At 40.0% G+C, this 22,537-nt stretch overlaps 3 protein-coding genes across 8 annotated transcripts in view; 1 reads left to right on the plus strand and 2 right to left on the minus strand.

Moving 5' to 3' along the window:
* Positions 1 to 1,201: 1,201 nt before the first annotated feature.
* Positions 1,202 to 5,050, minus strand: LOC144536128 (uncharacterized). The gene is made up of 4 exons (XM_078279081.1): positions 3,387 to 5,050; positions 2,981 to 3,186; positions 2,423 to 2,572; positions 1,202 to 1,860 (listed from the first exon to the last, which is right to left on the minus strand). Exons 2-4 carry the CDS (start codon positions 3,078 to 3,080, stop codon positions 1,625 to 1,627), a joined length of 486 nt encoding a protein of 161 aa, XP_078135207.1. The 5' UTR covers positions 3,081 to 3,186; positions 3,387 to 5,050; the 3' UTR covers positions 1,202 to 1,624.
* Positions 5,051 to 5,146: 96 nt separating this feature from the next.
* Positions 5,147 to 17,243, minus strand: LOC144536127 (sodium-dependent neutral amino acid transporter B(0)AT2-like). 3 transcript variants are annotated; one of them, XM_078279079.1, is made up of 12 exons: positions 17,136 to 17,243; positions 14,256 to 14,475; positions 13,309 to 13,466; positions 12,898 to 13,018; positions 12,081 to 12,256; positions 10,867 to 10,977; positions 10,529 to 10,770; positions 10,088 to 10,271; positions 9,785 to 9,986; positions 8,880 to 9,039; positions 8,557 to 8,719; positions 5,147 to 7,743 (listed from the first exon to the last, which is right to left on the minus strand). In XM_078279079.1, exons 2-12 carry the CDS (start codon positions 14,473 to 14,475, stop codon positions 7,495 to 7,497), a joined length of 1,986 nt encoding a protein of 661 aa, XP_078135205.1. In that variant the 5' UTR covers positions 17,136 to 17,243; the 3' UTR covers positions 5,147 to 7,494. The 3 variants fall into 3 exon arrangements, with proteins under 3 accessions (XP_078135205.1, XP_078135206.1, XP_078135204.1); XM_078279080.1 differs by lacking the exon at positions 17,136 to 17,243 and adding an exon at positions 15,542 to 15,638; XM_078279078.1 differs by lacking the exon at positions 17,136 to 17,243 and adding an exon at positions 15,286 to 15,625.
* A 617-nt stretch (positions 17,244 to 17,860) lies between these two features.
* The window catches only part of LOC144535797 (epidermal growth factor receptor kinase substrate 8-like protein 1), a 10,576-nt gene continuing 5,899 nt past the window's right edge, over positions 17,861 to 22,537 (plus strand). Inside the window, exons 1-11 of one of the 4 annotated variants that reach the window (XM_078278446.1) lie at positions 17,867 to 17,970; positions 18,656 to 18,699; positions 18,919 to 19,004; positions 19,105 to 19,263; positions 19,384 to 19,533; positions 19,660 to 19,745; positions 20,840 to 21,033; positions 21,278 to 21,318; positions 21,413 to 21,542; positions 21,634 to 21,722; positions 21,822 to 21,896. In XM_078278446.1, the coding sequence (XP_078134572.1) occupies positions 18,975 to 19,004; positions 19,105 to 19,263; positions 19,384 to 19,533; positions 19,660 to 19,745; positions 20,840 to 21,033; positions 21,278 to 21,318; positions 21,413 to 21,542; positions 21,634 to 21,722; positions 21,822 to 21,896 (954 nt within the window). In that variant the 5' untranslated portion in view covers positions 17,867 to 17,970; positions 18,656 to 18,699; positions 18,919 to 18,974. Of the gene's footprint in view, positions 17,971 to 18,655; positions 18,700 to 18,770; positions 18,793 to 18,918; positions 19,005 to 19,104; positions 19,264 to 19,383; positions 19,534 to 19,659; positions 19,746 to 20,839; positions 21,034 to 21,277; positions 21,319 to 21,412; positions 21,543 to 21,633; positions 21,723 to 21,821; positions 21,897 to 22,537 lie in introns of those variants that run through there. The other 3 variants (XM_078278445.1, XM_078278449.1, XM_078278448.1) reach the window with 3 other exon arrangements.

The following is a 22,537-nucleotide window of genomic DNA, read 5'->3' on the forward strand; positions in this document are numbered from 1 at the left end:
CCGTGCAAACATTGTCAGTCCCACTTTGAGTCTTTAACGTCCAAATTAACTTCTTCACACTCTTTGGTGTCCGCTCTAGGTTCCCACCGCTCTGGAGGCAACTTTCGACAGGATTCCTGGCCAAACGGTTGCTCTGGCCGTGGTCCTGAAACCAGATTACCGCTGCCTGCGCGCTAATCTCTCCAAATTGTGTGTAGTGAGTGGAAGGTAGCATGTCACTTCCTTTCTCGCAGCCGGGCGTAAGTAATGACTATTCAAGCAGCGGCTATTCTTGGACCGGCATAAGTCTTGAATAGAGGTTAGATAAAATACTGCATATTATCAGATTTCCCAGGTATAGGCTATTTGTAACAGGGGAGGGGCATGCTGCTCCCAGGATGCTGTTATGATTTCTAGTTGGATCTATTTGAGATTAAATGACCGGAGATTCTTTATCAAACAAATGTAAGGATTAGATCCACAGTAGAAGACAAAAAAAAGAACGTGATTTAAAAAATAAATAAACAACGACAGGTTCAAGATTTTGTGGTTTTACTTTCTCGTCTCAGCTATGAGTCCTGTGCGTCATACCGACAGTGGCAGAGCTGCCATAACGCATTACTGCAAGCCTTTTCATATGATAACTGCTCATACCTTCAACTTATTACAGTGATGTTCCCTTTACATATAGGCTACTGATATGGAACTCACTTTATATTGAAGTGGCCAAAAGAGCTCAAAAACCAAAAAGGTAATTTTAATATTTACTGTAGTTAGTGATGTGCTATCTATCAAGAACATAAGAGTTTAAAAGAAATACACTGCATTGCAGTTATAAATATGCCATCTACCAATCATTTCAAAATGTGACTGTATGCATGACTTGAAGCTCTTAAATCTACTTTTTTTTAAATCATTGCATGGTAAGTGGTGCACACATTTTGTTTTATTGATAGCTGAAGTCCTACGTCTGAAGACATCTTGACATGTCACTGTAGAAAAAACACAGGTGTAAATAATAAAATGAATGATGGCTTCATTCCATTTAACTGCCTCAGTTTCAGAGTTCTGATATTGTGCATGGCTTACTAGGACACTTAATTACTATGAAGCCACTGTTAATGTTATTAGTAACAAATTACCCTACTGTATTTAAATCAGATTTTGTATGTAACTATGGGACTGCAATTATTTACCATAAAAAGTAGAAATGAGCAGGACAACATTGTTTTCTATCTCTGGACAGTTTATTGTTTCGTGTACCATACTGGACGCCTACTGAAAGGATGGGTAGTATTTGATAAGGTGCAGGAAATATCTAGTTAATTACTCTAGTAATGGTGGAGATTCACAGGCAAATGTTTGAGGCATATTTGGCGGTGATTATGGGCAGTGAAGGGGCAACAGGTCAGGGGGTCTATGGTTGACAATGGTAACTGACAGATACAGACACAGCACAGGACTACCACCAAATGTTGCTAAAAAAGTTCATTCTTCAGCATTTTCCTACTGTTGTTCCTACTGTGAGCTGTATGTGCAAAGCCATTTGCCTGCAAAAATTAAAACCGATGTGTATAGGTATTGAAAAACAATGTGCACATTCAAATAACTACTTATTTTTTACTGTTATTCAAAAGTCTCAGTATCAGATACAGCTCTTCTCCAGATCCCTGGCTGATATAGTTCTCAGAGAGTGAGAGGAGAGGAAGAGGGGAGGGAAGGGCATGGCACAGGGAGGAGGGGACAGGCTGGGTGGCATAGAGATGACGGATGGAGTGTCTGAGAGCGAGCCATAACCAGCTCTCTGCACATCTACCGCACTGGAGCCAGCAGAGCCATGGAAAAACACAGGGGGAGGGCCAATGGGGTCTGTAGTTAAATCTGCAGACAGATATTAAGGAACGTCACTTGAAAATTGTAGATATTTCCTGTAAACATTTTCGAGATATTAGCTCACTGAATCATAAGACATTTCTGTATGTACTACACTATTACACATTTTCTGTTGTATTTCTACTATTAAAGCTACACCATGCAACATCAGTTATTAATATCTCAGAATGGCAGCAAGCAGGAAGAGCTTCAGTTCCAAGAAGTCATTTTGCACAACATCAACAAACACGACACATTGTGCAGATGTTTAATATCCCAGCCGTCCTGTGGTGCTCTACAACAAATGATACCCAAGAGACAAGAGAGAGAAAAGATCAGATGGTGATGAGTCCAGTTTTCTTTGGATGGAAGTCTTTCTTTGTTCCTGCTGATGAGGCAACTCTCTGTATATAGCTTTTCTCTGTTGTGGTGCCACTTTGTAGTGAAGGCAGATATGTGTATTTTTACAACCATGCAGGTTTCTGACAGTCCCTGTAGGCAATGCAGTTTGGTTCCAAGACTGAAAGAGGCTCTAATGCAATAAGAATTTAATAAAAATCTATTAATCTACCTGAGTCGTCGTTAAGATGGGTGTGCAGGTACTGATGTTTGGTGTAGAACTTGTTGTAGATACAGTACACTGCAGCCATCAGAGCAAAGGTTCCCATGGCAGCAGCGATGAAGAGACCCACTTTGGCATTATCTTTGTCTACATGGGCATCTGTGGAGGCACAAAGACCATCAGAGCCACACTTTTCACACACAAATCCTCACTTTGCAGAACATTAGTATGCCATATATAAGCGTTTTGTAAGATTTTATTAGTAAGCTGCTGAACTCCAACAGTAAATCTTAGCACAACAGCACTTTAATTATTACAATATTCAAAATGTTGCATTGTCTGTACAGTCACATGTCCTTTTATGCCCTAAGATGTTTAGTTGATCTTATGTTTATGTTGATTTTAAAATGTTTTTTCTGTTACATGTTTGTGTTGTAGCACTATGCCTGAGAAAAAATTTCCCTCGGGAAAATAAAGTGCATTCCATCTATTCTATGCTGCCTCTCTGACATTAACACAGGATGGATATTTACAGTTCTACTAAAAAAAATTTTGAACTAAACTTACACGACTGCATCGCATTTAAAATGAGTGGTTTCCTCTTTTCTGAGTAGGTTCTGTATGTGTGGTGGTGGAGGAGGTGGTGCTGCCGGGGCCTGATGGGCATTGATCTCCTGCTCAGACCGCAGGGTGCTCTGGGTGCTGCTCAGTGGAAACACTAGCAGCAAGCAAAGAGCTGCCAGGGCTGCCATGTGGGTCCTCCACTGGTACGCCTGCAAATGAAACTTGCAAAATGCTCACCACAACTAGCTACGTCAAAACAATATTGCAGTCGTTGTTTATACTCTACAGCTTGTTGATAATAGTTATACTTTCCCAGTCCTGCTCTTAATAAACTCCCTATCCTACACACACACTGTTATGCAAAGGAAAGTTTTATCATTTTAAAATCAATCTTGTCATTTGTGTTTACCTGAGGTCGAAGTGAGGATGTCGTGTTTCTCTCAGCCGGGTGTTGGTCCTGTCCCCTCTGCTTCTCTGGCTGACTGAAGTGAGACTGCATCCAAGACAACTGAACTCCCCAGACAACTAACATTTCCAAGGGGACACCTGTAAGCTTACACAAGAAAATGGCTTACACAAGTGCTATGTTGAGAAACAAAAAGCCTTACAATGGATCAAATGAATTCAGAGGCCTTCCTTCAGCAAGTTCTGCTCTGGCATATGGTCTTGTATGTTTTGACCTTGAATTTGTAGTTTGAACAGAAATATAAAAAATAAAAAAAACTGGAGAGAAGGCAGCAGTTGCTCGCTCGTAACAAGTGAAATCAGTTTTTATTTAGGTCTTTTAATGAGAAAAAGGAGCTATCTAATATAAAAATGTTGAACTAAATAAGAGCTTAAATGTTTTTGCACAGGTCACACAACCGGCTGTAACATGAGTGTTCAGCAGAGAAATGCTCTGATGGGAGTTCAACAGAGCTCCCTGCTGACACATACATGTACTGCTTCGATCTCGACTCAATCTCAACTGGCCTACAATAAGTGCTGAGTCCAATCTGATATTAAGTCCAAACTATTACGCAAATAAAACCCTATGAGATGTATAACTAAAATACATATACAAACACATGGTATTTAAATTTGAAAAATAATCGAAAACAGTAACCTGAGGGATTCTCTAGACAAAGATGACACATTTTGTGAAATTCATTTATCCACTCCTCTACTGATGGTGGATTAGACGGATGCCAAATTTTCCCAGAAACTTTTTTTTCTTTTAGTACACACAGAATTACTTATATTACACTCAACTCTTTATTCTCCAATGTTAATGGACAAACTGGAGATAGAGATCTTCATAGTTTAGTTGGTCACCTTTACAGTCTGATATTTGATCCTCTGAGCTCGCTGGTTTGAAACAATTTTTTAGTAAAAATCACAGGTCATAAGAAAAATCTTCACATTACCTCTACATGCTGTCCTTGTATATAGCTGCTCAGATGTTTACCTTTGGCGGCAGAAGTCATGATATGCTTAAACTTTTCCAAGCTGATAATTGTGCAGATCTGCAGCAGCACACAGCAAGTGATGGAAGTGGGTTTTGGTGGAGAGCATTGTTGCAGAAATGCTCTTCACTCCTTAAAAAAACAGCCAGAATCTCTGAGCTTATAAGTAAGTGATGTAACCACCAAATGCTTCAGTGGAGAAGTCCTGTAAGAAAGAAAAATGTGTGTACCGTGCTTTTCAAAGTAAATGTGTACACATTCGTGCTCAACAAGCCTCGCCTAGATAAAGAAAAGAAAGGAAACATCACTATTCTGAGGGAGTGGTTTAGATTCCTGCCTCTCATCTTAGTTGTCACTTACACCTTAAACTTAATGAGTCTTTTAAATACTGTGATGCTAAATGCTTTGGAGCTGGAACTTTTTCATGCACTCAAAACACTGAACTGAAACTACAATCACCAGCCAGCTGTATGTACATACCATGAAATGTTATCTGACAGATGTAATGTGTGACAGAATACAACAAAACATAAAATATTGCATTTAACAAATGTTTACCAAAAAGGTACAACTACAATAACTGCACTGTTGTGAATTCACTTGTATTTAGCAACACAAAGTAAAATGTAAATATAGAAAACCATTTAACAAATCAATACAGAGTAATGTTTATATTGCTAGCTTAAGCTACATGTGTAATAGCGAAGATTGTTTCGAGATACTGTTGTGCTGAAAGAAACCTTTTAATAAAATGGCAAAAATATATTACATAGCAATGGGATTACATTTCCTCAACAAAAAAAAACAACATTTTATACAGACTCACAGGCTACATACACTATTAAAAAAGTGAATCTGCCAAAAGAATAGTCTTTATAAAACTATACATTTGCTGGAATGCCTTTAAGATTTTGTTCAGCCAGCCTAGTTAAATCTGAAGGCACTTAGTTTTGGCACATATCCATACAACAGCATACGGTCAACTCATTTTGATAGTAACCCACTGAAAATGTAAAACAAACTACACATTGATGGCCACGAAAAGACAATAATGACCAAATAAATCAAACTTCCTTTTTTTTTTTTTACAAAATAGAATTACACCATACATCCTTAACACTGAAGCAAAAGGAGTACTTTGTGGTCAGTGGCTTTATCTAGCCTCTATAAACAAACATGCAACTAGTTTCCTCCTTAACCTAAGCTTAAGAGAAAAATATATATATATCTCTGTCTATCTATCTATCTATCTATCTATCTCATGCAAATTTCCAATTTCCAAATAATAAATGATAGAAAACCACGCACATTTGCAATTACATCGAGTTTCTACTTGTACTATATATATATATATACACACATATTTACATTACAAAAAGGAGTTTACATTAATAGTACCATTCTGTCACTTGACATGCAGCAAAAAATCAACGGTGATAGTAAAGCAACAATCACCATAGAACAAAGCCAAAAACCAAATGCTTTAATACTGTATAGCAGGGGTTGGATCACAGGTTGGTTTGAACCGAGTATGTTAAAATACATGTGCAGTATGAATTGCAGTATGCTCCTGCAAACATACAGTATACTTTAAGTACAGTATGATATCAAACTGTAGAACCAAACCAGTGAGTTTTTTAAATTACCGTACCCAATAGTTTAATTTAATTTCAACATAGCTAAATCAACTCTTTTTTGAAGTAACAGTCTCACAAAACTTGTACAACTATACTTCCTTAGCTTTGACGAAAATAAAACATTGTGGCAAAATAGAACGGATCCATTTCCCTTTACCAGTATCTTCCTTTCACTCTCTGGCCGTCCTGAGTATTCCTACATTTAAGTAACATCTAACGACAGCAAAAAGTGCAGCATCTAACTGGACAGTATCTGTGCCGTGCAACATGCACTGTATGTATTGTTGCCTTACACACAGATACAGTGATGCCGCATTTTTCCTGTTTTAATTCAGGCTTAGCTTTTGGTTGTAACTTCAACTCAAATTGTAACTCCAACTCAAATCATAACTCACAAACTTAAACCCTGCTTAAAATACATCATAACAATTGTCAAATTCAGATTGAAGAGGTGTATCTCACACAAGAGTGCTTTTATAAAAAGGTGAAACATGTAGGATATTTTAGATAAATGGACAAGTGAACTATTTGTACAAAACTAAGAAATGCAGAAACACGATGTGATGTCTGTGGCTTATACTGAAAACACATTGTACAAATCTAACAATCAGTTTAGTGGTTACCCTGTGTTACTACACAACAATAAGTTATTTTTTGTTCCATATTACAAATTTTTTATTAAAAGTTGTACTTGTTGAAGTAGTAGTGTGTTTCTCTGGATACCTTGGACTTAATTTAAAGTTAAAAAATAATAAAGTGGAAAAAGTTTTAAATATTAAAATACATACCTGCAAACTCAGAAGTGCTGAAAAAGGTGACACATCTCTGCATTACTTTGAATGCAGCACGAGGCTGGCGAGTTTTGTTTTTCAGACAGCGGCAGCTACAGTCTGGTGTTACAGTCCTCTCCAGTGAAATACAGACACTTTTACACCGTTTAGCTGTCAGCATTTTAACCGTGTTTACTCCAGCTGCTAGCTAACGGTAGGCTAACGTTAGCTGCTGCCAAGTGTAGCGTTAACTAGCGTCCCGTGCGGCGATGTTTCTGTTGCCTCTAACGTCCGTTTTCGGAGAAGCGCAGGCATTTAAGAGGCACCTAAATAAGGCACCGAAATCCGCGTTGCTATTCGGTCCGGTAGATAACGGTCGTTAAGGCACCGGTGCCATATTAGTACCGGGGTCTCGGATTCCCCCACCCCCAAATAAAAACTCTTCGGATCTACACGATTCACGTGGATGACATTTTCCCATTCAAAACGGCGATTTTCGCCAAAAAGCGACTAGTTTGCAGGTATGAAAATAAAGAATCTTTTGTCCCACTCTGCGACTGCTTTCTGTGCCACAGTTGCACTAAAATCTTTGAGATAATTCAAATGTTCATTACATACATTTTGACTGCAAGTCCTTTCCCACTGTGTGACATCATGTCCAGTGTTTAGGAAAAGGAGACGGCGCTCCCGTTCCTTCGGTCCAGTTCTGACATGTCAGTCATAGGAGTTTCACACTTGTCATCAGTGCTAACGATGCTGTACTGACCCGTCTCTGTATCTCTGACTGTTTGCTTTCTCCTGTCCTGCAGAACAGCGTGGATCAAACCCACTGGCACGGGCATCATAGCAAATATGATGAGTATAGCCAAAACGGCCAGAGCCCAGTCTGGGTACGCCAGGGGCTCCTCAGACGCCTGACGAAAAAAGAATCAAAATGAATCACTCAAGGACTTAAACAACCGTAACTTATAACTACCCTGCTTTACATATTCAATGTGATCCGGGAGAAATTAACCACCAAGGGCCCCATTTTAACGATCTAAGCGTGCGGCGTGAAGAAGCCAGAGTGTCATCTCCCATTCCGTTTAGCCAGGCGCGTTTGTACCTTGGCGCATTGCTATTATGATATTGTGTGTAACAAGCATAGTGTGCGTGCGCTGTGCATAAGCCCAGGCACATTTTACTAATGCGCTGTTAAAACAACAATGAAATGATGCGTTATTGACTTTAGACCAGGTTTTCGTTGGTCAATGGCGCGATCACTTCCCACTGCCTCAAGATAACAATACGCCAAGAATTCACCTGAACACACCTCCCTGTAAGACCAGCACGCCCATGGGCGCAAAGATGGGCGCAGGGGCATTTGCTATTTAAATGACGTGAGCGCTGGACGGTCTTAAAATAGCAAAGACACTTGCGTCGGGCTTTGCGCCAGGTGCAAGATAGGGCCCCAAGTATTTCCTTCAGGTTGGGAAGTAGGTGTGGAGAGACTATTTGCTATAGTTTTAAAGGCGGTTTGCCTGAAACATGTCTCGCTGCGGCACTTCCTATAGCTGTTGATGCTTTATTGGAGATAGCTGAGAAAATAGTTTTCAGACTCCACTGTACGAAATGCAAACACAAAAACATAAATGCACCAATGCAACATCCCATCTGGAATAGCTGTTTTTTTTTCCCAGCGTTAACCCATTAAGGGTGTATTTTTTTTTAAATACAATTCTCCATACCTTCTCTTGGTTCCATGCCATATAAGTGGGGCGTTTGATGAACATGTGAATGGTGGTGGTGCCCAGCAGCCCCAGCATAGCAATCGGGCAGATGTATTTCCACAGATACTTGTAAATCACATGGGGACGCCAGCCCAGCATGGCCTCAATGTCATCGAGGAACCTTCAGAAACACAGGAGTAGTTCACTTTCAGAAGTTACTTATTTTTTTTACAAAAGACACTGATAAGTCTCAGAAAACTAAACTGATTAGTTGACATTTAGCTGGAATTTAAGATTTCAAGAGTTAAGACAGTCACTCACAATCTGAAAATAGACCTCACCTATCAGCTCCATATAGCCAAGACACACTGAAGGTCTCAAAAACCACCACAATGATGAGGGGCAGAGTGGCAGAGTAATCATCGAACATCATCACAAAGTAGTTCCCACAACGCTGGGTGAAGAGCAGTCCAACTACAAAGCCGATGATGCAGCTGAAAACTGCAACAACATGAACACGTTAGGGTAAAACAGTACTACTTTAAAAGACAGCATAGGCAGTCAGGCACAATGGATACATTTATGGTTTATCCTGAACAACTTTAGGACGTATATTTAATAGGGGTGTGCAAAAAAAACCATTTGAATTGCAATTCAAGCTCTACCGATTCAAAATCGATTCATAGAATTCCAAAAAAATTTTCAATTGTATGTCTACTGCAATCACATGGGAAAAGTAACTACATTTACATACCGTGAATCGTTTTTGAATCGAATCTTGAGCCTAAAAATCGTGACAGTTTCTGAATTGTGCACCCCTAATATTTAATAATTTCGCTCCCTCTCTGCTTGAATGGGTCAGTAAAATCAGCTGATGGTTTGTTGGGTTGGCAGGAAATCCTGTTTAGCCTGAGCTCCATGACACGTGAGAAGACACTGATCTACTTGCTGTAACTTTCTGGGCAAAATGACATGACTGAGACATCTGCCAGCAGGGTAATGATGTTAAACTTTACTGTCCAATAGCACTTTATGGGAAACACAAAATACACACTCAGTGTTATTTGGAGCATTGTTCAAAAAGTTGGCCAGTCTAATGCCACTAGGACTCAAGGCTGAGCAATAAAACCAAATTAAATGTATGTACTGTAATGTAAGGCTTGCATGGATTGGGATTCCCCTCCTTAAAAGAAAAACCAATGGCTGAGGTAAAAAAAGAAAAAAAAAGAAAAAAAAAGGTGTTTACTTGTGAATTTGGTCTTGTTGTTGGCCAGAGTTTTGAAACGGTCAGTGAGTGGGGCAAGGATGCCCTCCATAGTGCCAAACATGGTGCTGAGTCCTAAGTTGAGCAGCATGAGGAAGAAGAGCGCTGACCAGAAGGGGCTGCCAGGCAGGAGTGACATGGCCTCTGTGAAGGCAATGAAAGCTAGACCTGTGCCCTCCACACCCTGAACACAAACAAGAGTGCCAGCTTTAGCTTTTATGTGTTTATGAAATACAAAAAATGCATGAAAGCAAATTGATGTTAGTCCAAGAACTCAATATTTACCTGTTGCATCTCTTTTTCCAGGTCACAGTCTGTTAAATTGCCTGGGACCATATTTCCATACTGTTTAAACCAGGCCCTGTAGTCCTCTAGAGCCACAGAACTGGGATCAGAGTAGTTGAAGCCTGGCATCAGGTTTGTGTGCACATTACTACTGCGAAACTGCTCTGATAACTCCCTCATATTACTACGAAAAGAAGAAACAGAACTGTAAACATACAGTTTATGCAACAGGACATGTCAAGAGAAAAACAGTTATTAACAGAGGAAAATAATTTCAGAAAACATGAAAAATATTTTTTGTGACACAGATAATTAAAGAGGGCGTACCAGTCTGTACCAATGTGAGGGACAAATTAATATGTATATACAAGTGACTTACATTGAAAACATCACGTAGTCTTTTGATGCATAACTCAACGTTTATCCTCTAATTAAACCTACCTGACTACACATTCCATGGCCTTGCCTTTGGCGCGGAAGCCGAGCACAGAAAACACCACCAGAGTGGCCAGCACAGATGTGAGGAAGTTTATAGTGGAGACAGTGAAGGCATCGCGGTGGCAGTTGTTGTTCTTGGGATTGTAAGAGGAGTAGGCGATAATGGATCCAAAGCCAAGACCTAAGGCAAAGAAGACCTGCGTGGCTGCCTGCCGCCACACCTGAATGTCTGCCCAAATTTCCAGCTAGAAATGTATAGAGGGAAAAGCAGGTGTGTCAGGAAAATTATTCATATCTGCTTCTCGTTTCTACACTCAACCACACATTTTATCTGCGGATACCTTGGGGTAGAACATGTAGGCGATTCCCTCCAAGGCCCCATTCAGCAGGAGCCCTCGGACGAGGAAGCAGAACAGCACCACGTAGGGAAAGATGGAGGAGAAATACATCACCTAGGAAGTGACAAAGAATGATGTTGTTGCTGAAAATTTCTTTATTAGGAGTAACCCCTTGAGATGCACCATCTCATTTTCGAGGGGGTCCTTAACAATAATTGAATCTACAGTACAATCATAATTGGACACAACAGTTAACAAAACATGATGACATGAACAATTTAATCCAGACAGCTAAGTAAATGAGTTTTTGGGTTTTGGCTGTGCGCAAAAGCACTTTTGGGTTGAAAAGGCATAACTCTCCCCAAGTGGCTCCCTATCATTTTTATAAATTTTTTTTTTTTTAAGATTACTTTTTTTTGGTGGTTTTCCTTTATTTGATAGTGACAGTGGATATACAGGAAAGGTGGGAGAGAGATGCGGGATGACACGCAGCAAAGGGCCGCAGGTCGGACTCAAACACGGGCCGCTGCAAAGGACTCAGTCTACATGGGGCGCATGCTCTTACTGGGTGAGCTAGAGGTCGCCCCAAATATCCATTTCTTTTGCTAGTACGCTGTCCTCCAACAGATTTATTTTCATTAAATTGCTTCTATGAGCTTATATAAACTGTGTTGAATCCTACTGATTTTGCTTCTCTAACAACCCATTTCCCCCACAGAGATAACTGATGTTTCATCTAATCTTAAGTGTAGAGCCTGCTGCTTGTTATACACTGAACATATGGCCCTCTTAAATCGATAATATTAAGCGGAACCTGAACGGTAATAAACTTCCCCTCAGATGTTAGCTCTAACATTTAATACAGAAGATAATTATTTCCACGCCTGATATAGTACATTTGTTCCAGGCAGTGTTGAATTCCTGTGTTTGTTCATTATAATGTATAGCTCTGCGGAGACTGAACTGGCTGATATGCGTTAGGGATAACAAACAACAGTACTAAATAAATGCTAACTTACAAAACTCACCCAATACTTTTTAACCCATAATGTGGATATTGCCATTTGAAGTAGGTCAACACCTAAGCCGGACATTCCAGAGAGATTCCCTCACCCACAATAACCCTTGAATCTAAGCCCAACACATGACTGGGATTGGAGCAAACAGAGAATGCCAAAACAATGTAGCACAGGATACAATTGTGTTATTATGTCTACCTTGACAGAGGACTTGATACCCTTGGACATTCCCAGGCACACGACTGTCCAGGCTGCTAGCAGACAGCAGACCATGTAAGGGTTGAACGAGCCCGTCTCATCAATTGAGTCTGTGATATCCAAGGTTTTGCGGTACCAGAAATACGATGTGGGGGAGCTCTTTTCACATTCTTTTACTGGTGTAAAGAGAAAAAAAAAATAAAAAAATCAAATAATAGTCTAACATGTAACACACAGCTAATTAATTTACAAATGAATTACTCATGTCTTTTGAACCTTAAAGGAATACTTCACACTTAGAATCATTTGTATTTCAATTACTTTCTCTGCGTTACTTAGAATTTTTTACAAAACATTCGTTTTTGTCACATGCCTCCATGGTGACTATAGAATTGGAAAATGGAGTAAATCCGAATAAATTGAAGTAATACGGGGCCTTGCTTAACAACAGCAAAACTATATCAATAATAGCACTACTCGTGTGTGACAGTAGTGGCGGAAGTGTTGTAAATAGTAAGGTTTTAGCAAATATGCATGTGTTTGGGAAGTACTGAGCATACGACTGGATAAATGAGACTTAGATTACACAGCATGTGTTGCGTGAGAGTTTGTAAACGGATGTTTTGATATAGTTTCTGTTAAACGCGGCCACCCCATTTACTTCAATTCATCAAGGATTTACTCAGTTTTCAGATTCTCCGTTCACCGTGGAGGCATCCACAAAAGACAATGTTTTCTTCAAGAATTCAGGATAACACAGTGTGAGTAATTGATATACAGAATGATGCATTGTGTGCAATTAATGCAGTGTGTTCACCTGTTACGTTCCCCTGTTCTGGGCACTGTTCCCAAGGCAACGGGTACTGGAACGAGTTCCCAAGATAGAAAAGACTCCATGCAAGGATCACATTGTAGTAGAGAGCCACGAAGAAACATACCTGAGGAAATGTGAGAACAAGAGTATCCGGTTTTTATCATCACACAACAGCCTGCCTCTTTGCAAATACCTCATCATTGTTTTTTTCAATTGGATAAATACACCATTGCTCCCTCGCCCTACTCATACAGCCCTGTGCTTTTCTAGACAATGGCAAAAAGGTGTTCCGGGAAACAGGAAATTACTGACTGAAGCAGAAATGTACAACACAAAATGACACCTGGAATACATTCATCATCGTATACTTAACAATCCTAAAGGTGGGTCAATCATTTACAATCAGTATCTTACCACACAGCTGGAGTAGCCGATCCCTGCCAGCTTGGGGGAGATGTACTTCCACACTCCGATGCTGCCCTGTCGGATGGCCTGACCGGCTGCCAGCTCCAGGAAGAACAAGGGAATGCCCACGACCAGCATCAGCAGCACATACAGGAGGAGAAACGCTCCTAAGAAGAAGAGGTGACCAGAACTCGGTTAACAAATAAGCACCACAATTTGATACACAGAACCAACATGATGTAAAGGAGAAGCAGATGTTTGTGCCAGACTGTGATCTTTAAATCCCACACCATTCTGATGACTGCCACCTGCAACACAATGTTCTTTTGAAAATATGTCTAAGTCATTCTCTTCAGATTAAATAAGACACACAAAGCTTGTTCAGATTTTTTCATCTAAAAAAAATACAGAGCCCCTTGGTAACCGAATGGTTACAACGATGCATGCCACATAAGCGCAAACTTTGTAACATGTCATACCCCCCTCGCTCTCCCATGTCTGCCTCATCACTGTCAATTTCCTCAATGCCACCCCCCCCAAAAAAAAATAACCACCAACTTGTGGCAGCCGGAACCAAAGATTAATTTAATCGTTATGGACCATGTCCATATTTTCCCATAGAGTTTATAAAGTTTGCCTTAGAAACAGATATAAAGCAGATGATGGTACATCACACTTGAGAACAGTATTTTTTTGTTTCGCTTACAGATAGTTTATACATCTATAAACATTATATTAATTAATATTAATTTTCCATGCATGGAATAGTCTCTCTTTCTGGTACTCTCTCTCTTTATATCACATTCTGCCCTGTGATGATGACACTGACTAAATACAGTATATTCTGTACCCACAACATTTGTGGGTCCCATGGGACCCACAGGACCCAATCCAGCCATCTAACATGCATGACAATAATAATAATAATAATAATAATAATAATAATAAGTACTCACCTCCTCCATTTTGATGGCACAAATATGGAAACCTCCACACGTTCCCGAGCCCGACGCTGAATCCCACCTGAGCCAAAAAATACTCTATTTTACTGTTCCATCCTGCTCGAGCAGCAGGCTCAGACGAGCCCTGCTGGCTCTCTTCACCAACATAGCAGTCGATCTCAGACTCTGTGGTTCCTGTCCTGTCATCGTCAGTTGGCAAGGGCTGCTTCTCCATCTAAAAAAAAGAAGGAAAAAAAATGGTGAGAATGGATAGTAAATATGTGCTGTGGCTGACCATCCACGATAGTCAACACAGCTATCCTGTTGATTTCTCATAGACTTATGGAGACTTTTCTGCAGCTTGTTTTGGGGATGCTGCACAGTCATTTCTGGCCTTTACTTGTGGTGTACCTGAAATAGACATACTACTCTGACTCCAGCAAGCAATGATACTTTTTCAGGGATACACTGGTGCTCTCTCTGTGTGTGTGTGTGTGTGTGTGTGTGTGTGTGTGTGTGTGTGTGTGTGTGTGTGTGTGTGTGTATGGGGGGGGCGCTACAGCAAGCTAAGACTGATGCAGTCTAATCTAACAGTCCTGTAATAAATCCTACCTTCATGAATGTCTTCATGTTGTTTTATAGTTTTAGAGTGTTAAATAAACGTTATGGTGATTGAAAGACTGGCACCTTAGTGTAGCCTAACGTTACATAACAGCAGCCAGCTATCCCACCAGCTGGTTAATTGCATTAGCCTATTCTTGTAACGCGGGAATAAAATAATCCTTGATTAGACTAACGTTACATGGGTCCAATAAAAACATTTTCTCACATACGTCACATTACTTGGAGCACCTATTTCCAAACATGCATGTTCATATCACCTTTACTTTTAAGAAATAAAGTTGTAGCCTCTTTGCGCGGTGCCTGCCTGAAGATACAACATGGCCAAGTAACGTTAACGTTACATCCCCGACCATGTGTCTTTGTCTGGGCTGTCTGATATTTATGAACACACAAAAAAACACGTCTGATAAACAAAACTGACCTGTCAACAGAAAATCAACGAAGAGGTAGAACAAAATCCGGAGATGGCAGAAAACGGAGAATGTCGGCGATAATATTTTATTCTTCGGTCCTTTCAAAGGAGGAAACGAGCACGTGTGGCTGTTTGGTCTGTCACTTTGTTATCAACCACATCGCGAGCTGAGTTATCCTCCCGTTTTTATTTGTCAAAATGAATGTAATATATCAGATACTTTGATGCCGAATTTAACTATATAATAAGACATAAAAACGCATACCTGTATGTGCGTTGAATATGGTAATTCTTTTTTACAACCGGCGTGTTCTCGCGGTTTATTGGTGTAGCCGTGGGTTTGGTTCTTGCGTGATGCAACACAATTACTACAGTGCTGCATTCAGGGGCTGCACGAAATCTGTATAATCTACATAAACCACCAAAGACAAAAGTAAAAAAAAAAAAAAAAAAACACCAACTTGTGGCAGCCGGAACCAAACATTAATTTAATCGTTATGGACCATGTCCATATTTTTTCCATAGAGTTTACAAAGTTTCCCTTAGAAACAGATATAAAGCAGATGATGGAACATCAGACTTCAGAGCAGTATTTTTTTGTGTCGCTTACATATAGTTTATACATCTATAAACATTATGTTAATGCATTTTCCATGCATGGAATAGTCTCTCTTTCTGATACTCTTTCTCTCTTTATATCACATTCTTGCCCTGTGATGATGACACTGACTAAATACAGTATATTCTGTACCCACAACATTTGTGGGTCTCATGGGACCAATATTAATTATTTCTCTAATTAATCGATTAATCGTCTACAAAATGATATAAAATATTGAAAAGTATCCATCAGTTTTTTTAGAACCCAAGGCAAAGTCTTCAAATAGTTTGTTTTGTTCAACTAGGCTAACGATCCAAAAGCCAAAAGCTATGACATTTTAAAATACATAAAAAACATAGAAACTCAGCTCACATTTTAAAAGCTGAAACCAGTGAATGTTTGTCCTTTTATTGAATTATTGACTTATCATCGCTTCATAAAGGTGCAAGAAAAAGAAATGGAAATACTCCAGTTAAGTTCAAATAAAAAAAAAAAAAAAGGTAATATAAGATAGGCTACTACATGTAGTGAAAGGGTTGCGGGTGCTGTGGACGTTTTTGCAGCTTTTGCTTTTAGCTCAATTTAAATGGTCCTCATGGTTGGGTCCCGGGGGTTCTCATATAGTACACAAGAGGAGCCATGTATGCAGCATAAGCCCAAACACCGATTTTCCAACAGTGACTTTGATGTAGTTTAACAGTGGAAGTGGGACCCTACCATTCTTTTAGTATTTGTCATTGCAGGGGTCGTCTGTTGACAGGACACCATTTAAAATAGTAACGATGACAAGTTGATATAATAAAGTTAAATCATCTGATCACAATTGATCCAAGTTTTAATGGATTGTCAAACATAAATCGGCGAATATTCACAATTTGCTCAGTTTTCTGTAGCCTATTCCCTGGTTTAGTTAATTTTAGTTTATGAAAAGCTAAAACTGGCTGATGCAATAGTCGGCTCCTATCATCGAGCATAGACTGGAATCATTTCACGTCCTTGAACAGTGGCTGTAACAGCATTCCTTTTTAGATTCGGTAAACAAATGATCAGTCCCACAGGATAGCTATAGTTCTCACAGTATTGAACTAACAGCTAGTGACATTTCTCTAAACGGCACCGCGTACACGCACGCTGTATGCCACGTATGCCTGTTTAGGAGGCAAATAAAACACACAGTCTACTGCCACTACCAACTCATACTAAAATATTATCTGCGCTTGGAAATAACGGGATGTATTTATTAATAAGTGATAAATACCTTGTGGCATGAAATGATAGAGCTATAGGTCCTTGACAAAGTTTCCAAATGTCCTAAAACCAATGTCAAGTGGTCACCTCTCTGCCACTTCACCTGACTCCGCCTATATCCCCTATTGGCGGATAAAGTGGAGACTTGTCCACCTTCAATAAAAGACTGTTATGAAATGTGACACCCCACTTTTAAACTCCATAGTATATGGAGTACCCCTGCCACACCCCCCAAACCCAGAGCCATAGAGATATTGGAGATTAGACATTAGTCTTTCTCTATCACTCTGCCCAAACCTAATGAATGTGCATAAACATGTTTAGTTTATTCCCAGGGTGCCAAGAAGTTGTAACTATCAGTAACATGCTAAAAATCTGCAACTGTTCCAATAATGTTATAAGGTTTAAATGCAGTTCAAAACCTTCTCTACACTGCTAGAATCATATTCTGGTGAGTGAATAGTGAAACTCTATTGGAATCAGCTTAAACTCTCAGCTTAACTCCCCCCAGCTTGCTAAAAATCCCAAATTCCAAGAGAAAATACAGAGAACATGACCTCAGTTTTGCCAATTGTAGCCATGGCACTGTACAATTTCCCCAAATGTCCCTCGATGTGAAATGTGTGCACTTGTTGGGTGTAGAGGAGAAAGAATGAGTAAATATTTGTATCTCTAAGGTGAGGTAGTAGATGGGGCGGGGCTGCATATGGTGACACACCTCTGCCCTAAAAGCTTTTAATACCATGTAGAGGAGAGTGAGTTACACTAAGACCCAGAACACTGAAAGGTTTTACTGTTAACACCAGGAATAAAGTATTTAAAGTATTGGAAGCCTATCAACCTCGGTAAGTTGATCAAACATCCATTTCCAATCATCATTCTCTGTTGTAGTCAGAATTCGTAATGTTTAAAACTACTTAAATGAATTTGGGCATGTACAGTTACAATGAATCTGTGAAACTGCACTAAAAGACATTGTGAAATTTTGTCAGGTTTGATATTTTTTTGTGCCACCTGTGATTACTGTGTACTAATTTGTCATGTTACTTTCAAAACATAGCCACTGCTAATTTAATCTTTTTGTCCATTTAATGGAACTGCTTATGTGGATTTACTGAAATTCAAAACATAGGTCATGTGCCTGTTGCAACACATTTATATTATTTAGCAAAATTTGGACGAAAAATTTTTCTTTTTCCTCCCAAATTGTGTTGTAATATAGACATGTCCTATGGAGTGTACAGTGCTTTTTTTTGTACAGGAAGGTTGATTCTCAGAAGGGCTGATGTAGGAATTCAGTCATCTTAAAATGTATTTTCACTTAACAATAGTGTGCACACATTGCAATGCTAATTTTGGTCAGACTTTTATTTTGAAATACTATATTATTAAATGAGTAACCAACCACACCAGCTTGGCTCAGGCTGTATGCACAAAAAAGATGGAAACTACTTTTGGTAAAGTATTTTTTTTAATGAAACCAGTCTTAAGGAAATGTAAAGTGATACTGGTCTGCTCTCTTGATATCAGTGATTCCAGTATCAATGGCCACTGAGGAGCAGAGAGATTGAACGGTGAGATCCATTGTACTGTTGTCAGACTGGTTGGGCGGCTTACTCACTCTCACAGTGTAATGCTAAGTTGCTGAAGCAGAGGCTGGCGTAGGGGTATGGAAAAATTGACTTGTTAGTTTAGAGAAAGCTAAGATTACAACACCATCAGTACCAGTTGAACTGTCTGTGAGTGTGAAACACTTTTTGTACCTAAAATGTTTTCTGATCCCCTCTATCCAGCTGTGTAGGCTATTCATAGAAAGCTGCTCTCTCCATTTTCTCACACCAGACAAAGGATGACAAACATCTCACGATATCTTGTTAATGTAAGTCTGATCTGATACACCTTTTCCTCAGAGTGATATTCTTTAAAGATGCCTTTTTCTTCAAGTCTTCATCCTTTACTTCTCTCATCCCTGCTTGCAGCACCTGCTGACATTCTCACTCCAGGACGGGGATGTGCAGAATGTGGAGGAAGCCCAGTCCCGTCTCTCCGTCCTGGCTCAGAACCAAAAGCTGTGGAGTCAACAGATGTACCTGGATGTTGGAGCGAAGGCCATCCATCTCCGAGACACACAGAGCCAGGTGAAAACCGAAGCCTGATGGTCAACAAATAGGCCTGTGAATGATTCAATGGATGAAGATTTATAAGAGAAGTTCATATTTTGCATGCCTAATGACATTCGGTTTTATCAACTCGTGCAGGACGAGCTGGAGAACTACCCTTTGAAATCCATCTACCGCTGTGACGCCATTAACACAGAAAAGCACTTCAAATCCCTCCTTCTGTTGGTCTGCCAAAGTGCAGACCTGAAGAAGCCGGACATTCTCTTCTTTAACTGCGAGACTGTGAAGGTGAGTAATAACATGTGAGCACCTTCCCCAGTGTGTCCCGCCTGACTCTTGTGTCGTGTGTCCGTTTGAATCATCAGCCTGGTTCAGGTTAAACGAGTGATGCCACTTCCTGATTCTCATTCGCAGGCAGAACAAATCCGTGACGACATTGCACGCACAGTTTCAGGTTCCTCCACCGGCAGCAGGAGTAAGAAGCTCCCTGATGCCCTCAGGTACAGTGAATGTCATGGTGACAAGACAAAAACAAAATCTCTGACAAAACATCAAAGTGGCTCTCTTGTAGTCTTTAAAACTGAAAACCATTCATTTAATGTTTTGGTAATTCAAGCTTTTAAGTGCCCAATTTCCATGTCTTATTGTGGTTTTTAATGGAAGAAAGTGTTTGTGTGTGAATGTTTACATTCACATTGTCCGGGAGGAGGATAATGGGCAGCCAAACAAAAGACAGACACAGATAATAAATGATCATTCAGACCAATCTCCCATTAAACTGTTTGCGTTTCTCCTCTATTTCACTGCCTCTATGTCATATTTTCCCATGAATGAAAGCAGCCATGGTGTCACCATCCACCTGTATGAGAGAGAGAGAGAGAGAGAGAGAGAGAGAGAGAGAGAGAGAGAGAGAGAGAGAGAGAGAGAGAGCAGGGAGGACAGTGTAAACAGATGAGAGAGAGAAAGACCTGTTTTACTGGTTCCCACATAACTTAGGAAGGTGTGACAGAGTTAACCAGGCCATTGTGACAGAAAGCGGAGAGAGCAGTGGAGGGATATGACGGCAGTGCTGAATGGATTTTCTGCTTTACGTGTGAAGGACAGACAAAATGTGGTAGGCCTAAGACGGACAGATGGCTGAATTTTTGGATAATGATTCAATAAAGCAAGCGTAAAGTTTGAGTCAACACTCTCACAGGTATTTGTATTTTTTGGCAAGAGTAGGCAAACATACAAAGGTTTGTCCACGTCCTTTGGTCTTCCAGTTAAAAACTGGCTGCTGGTTTGTTTAAAAGGAGAGTTTAGACTGAAGCACAGTGTTGTGTGCAATGTAGGCTCTAGCCATGAGAAAGCACAGTCAGACTGTTTACTGTACTTTCAGAGTGGAATAAGGGCAGCAGGGTTGATTTTCAGAGTCATCACATTATGTGTATTGATAGAGGACTGCGTTGTCTGGCTGGATTCACTGACCAACTATGTTGTAACTTGTCTCCAAGGTTGCATCAATTTGAGGCTCTCAGAATGAAACTGTCTTCAATCCACTGTGTGTATGACTTCTTTAAGGGTGTTTCCTGTTTTTGTGCTGAGTGAACAGCCCCTGCCACCATCAACAAGAAGGCTGTGAACATTACCTGCAGAGTGTAGCAGGGCTGAAACTCTCCCTCTCGTCCACTAGGCTTCCTCACAGTGAGGGAAAGATGATCGACCCCTATGAAATCCCCAAAAACCCCGTCCCACATGCTCCGAATCCCCCACCAGCCAATCCTCCACCTTACCCAGGACACAGAGGTAAGAAAAAAGTCATTAATTTTCACATGAATGCTTGTGTGCGACTTTAAAAGTAAGGGTTTGACATGATGAGAAGGCAAGAGGAAAAGAGAGAAGTGAGAGGTATTTAGGAGCACAGAGATTGCTTTGTGTGTTTGTGTGTGTGTAAGGGGGTGTTTCAAGGTAAAGGGGGCAGGGATTCCAAATGCACCAGGGCTATGAATGGAAATGGATGAACTGAATCCTCACCTCTCTTCTACAACAGGCGGGCCTGATATCTCCTTCCTGCAAGCAGAGCGAGAAGTGGTATGCCTCCTTCATCACCTTTGTGTCTTTTCGGTCACCTGTTTGGCATAGTTTATATCTGAACAGAGCAACAAACTGGTTCTCCTTTCCTCAGGGGATCCTCAATCACTGTTTCGATGACATTGAGATCTTCATGGGCAAGCTGCAGCAGACTGCAGAGGCTGCAACGGTGCTGAACCAGAGGAAGAAGAAAAAGAAGAGAAGTAAAAAGCAAAGTGCTGAAGGTAAAAGGAGAAAGATGGATTTTTTTTTTGCAGTTGAAATAACACAGCTTATGGGTGCTGATCTATTTTATTGTGTTTTTCTGTACAACAGAAGATCTACTCACTGCGAAGGCCCGTCCTCCACCAGAGGAGGAATTCATCGATATCTTCCAGAAATTCAAATATTGCTTCAGCCTGTTGGTGTGTATCCAGTCAGGCCATGTTGACTTTTTTTTTTTTTTTGGGGGGGGGTTATCTTGCTGTGCTCCATAGTTAATTCTTCTATTTCTTTCTTTATAGGCCCGTCTGAAGTCAACCATCTCCAATCCTTCATCAGAGGAGCTTGTTCACCACATATTCAAACCTTTGGATATGGTGAGTGTTACAACCTCTACATCTCCACTACACACAAGGCCTTGTCTTGTATAGCAGCACAGATTAATTAGATAGATAGATAGATAGATAGATAGATAGATAGATAGATAGATAGATAGATATATTTTTATTGATCCCAAAAAATGGGAAATAACCTAATAATTAAAAAATAGCCTGCGTAGGACGTGACGAATATCTTCTAATAAATCTAGTGTCTCGTGATGTCACATCATTTACTATATGGGAGGAGATGTACAGAGGATAAAGGTTTAGATAACATTTGGAGACGGCCATGGTAATTCAGTTCTATAATAGATGTTATTTTGATTATTTACCTGAAGGTAATGGTTCAAAAAGCAGGAAAAAGGCAGTATGTTTGTCCATGAACCGGTATTAAACACAAGCGTAAAAAAGAAAAAAAAGAATGTGTCATGTCAAAATAATGGAAATATTTTATGTCAGTGTAGTTGAGTACAGAAAGTTCCATTAAGTATTTACACAGGGCAGTTCCCTGTGTGTGATAACCTAATTGAAATTCCAAACACTCAGCAGCACTTCTTTGGTCTGATTTTACGTGGCAGTATTTGTATGCAGGTATGTGTTCTTGGTACACACTTTGGTGCAACATTTGGTTTAGATTT

Source organism: Sander vitreus, chromosome 21, assembly GCF_031162955.1.
Source record: "Sander vitreus isolate 19-12246 chromosome 21, sanVit1, whole genome shotgun sequence".
In the NCBI taxonomy this organism is placed as follows: Eukaryota; Metazoa; Chordata; class Actinopteri; order Perciformes; family Percidae; genus Sander; species Sander vitreus.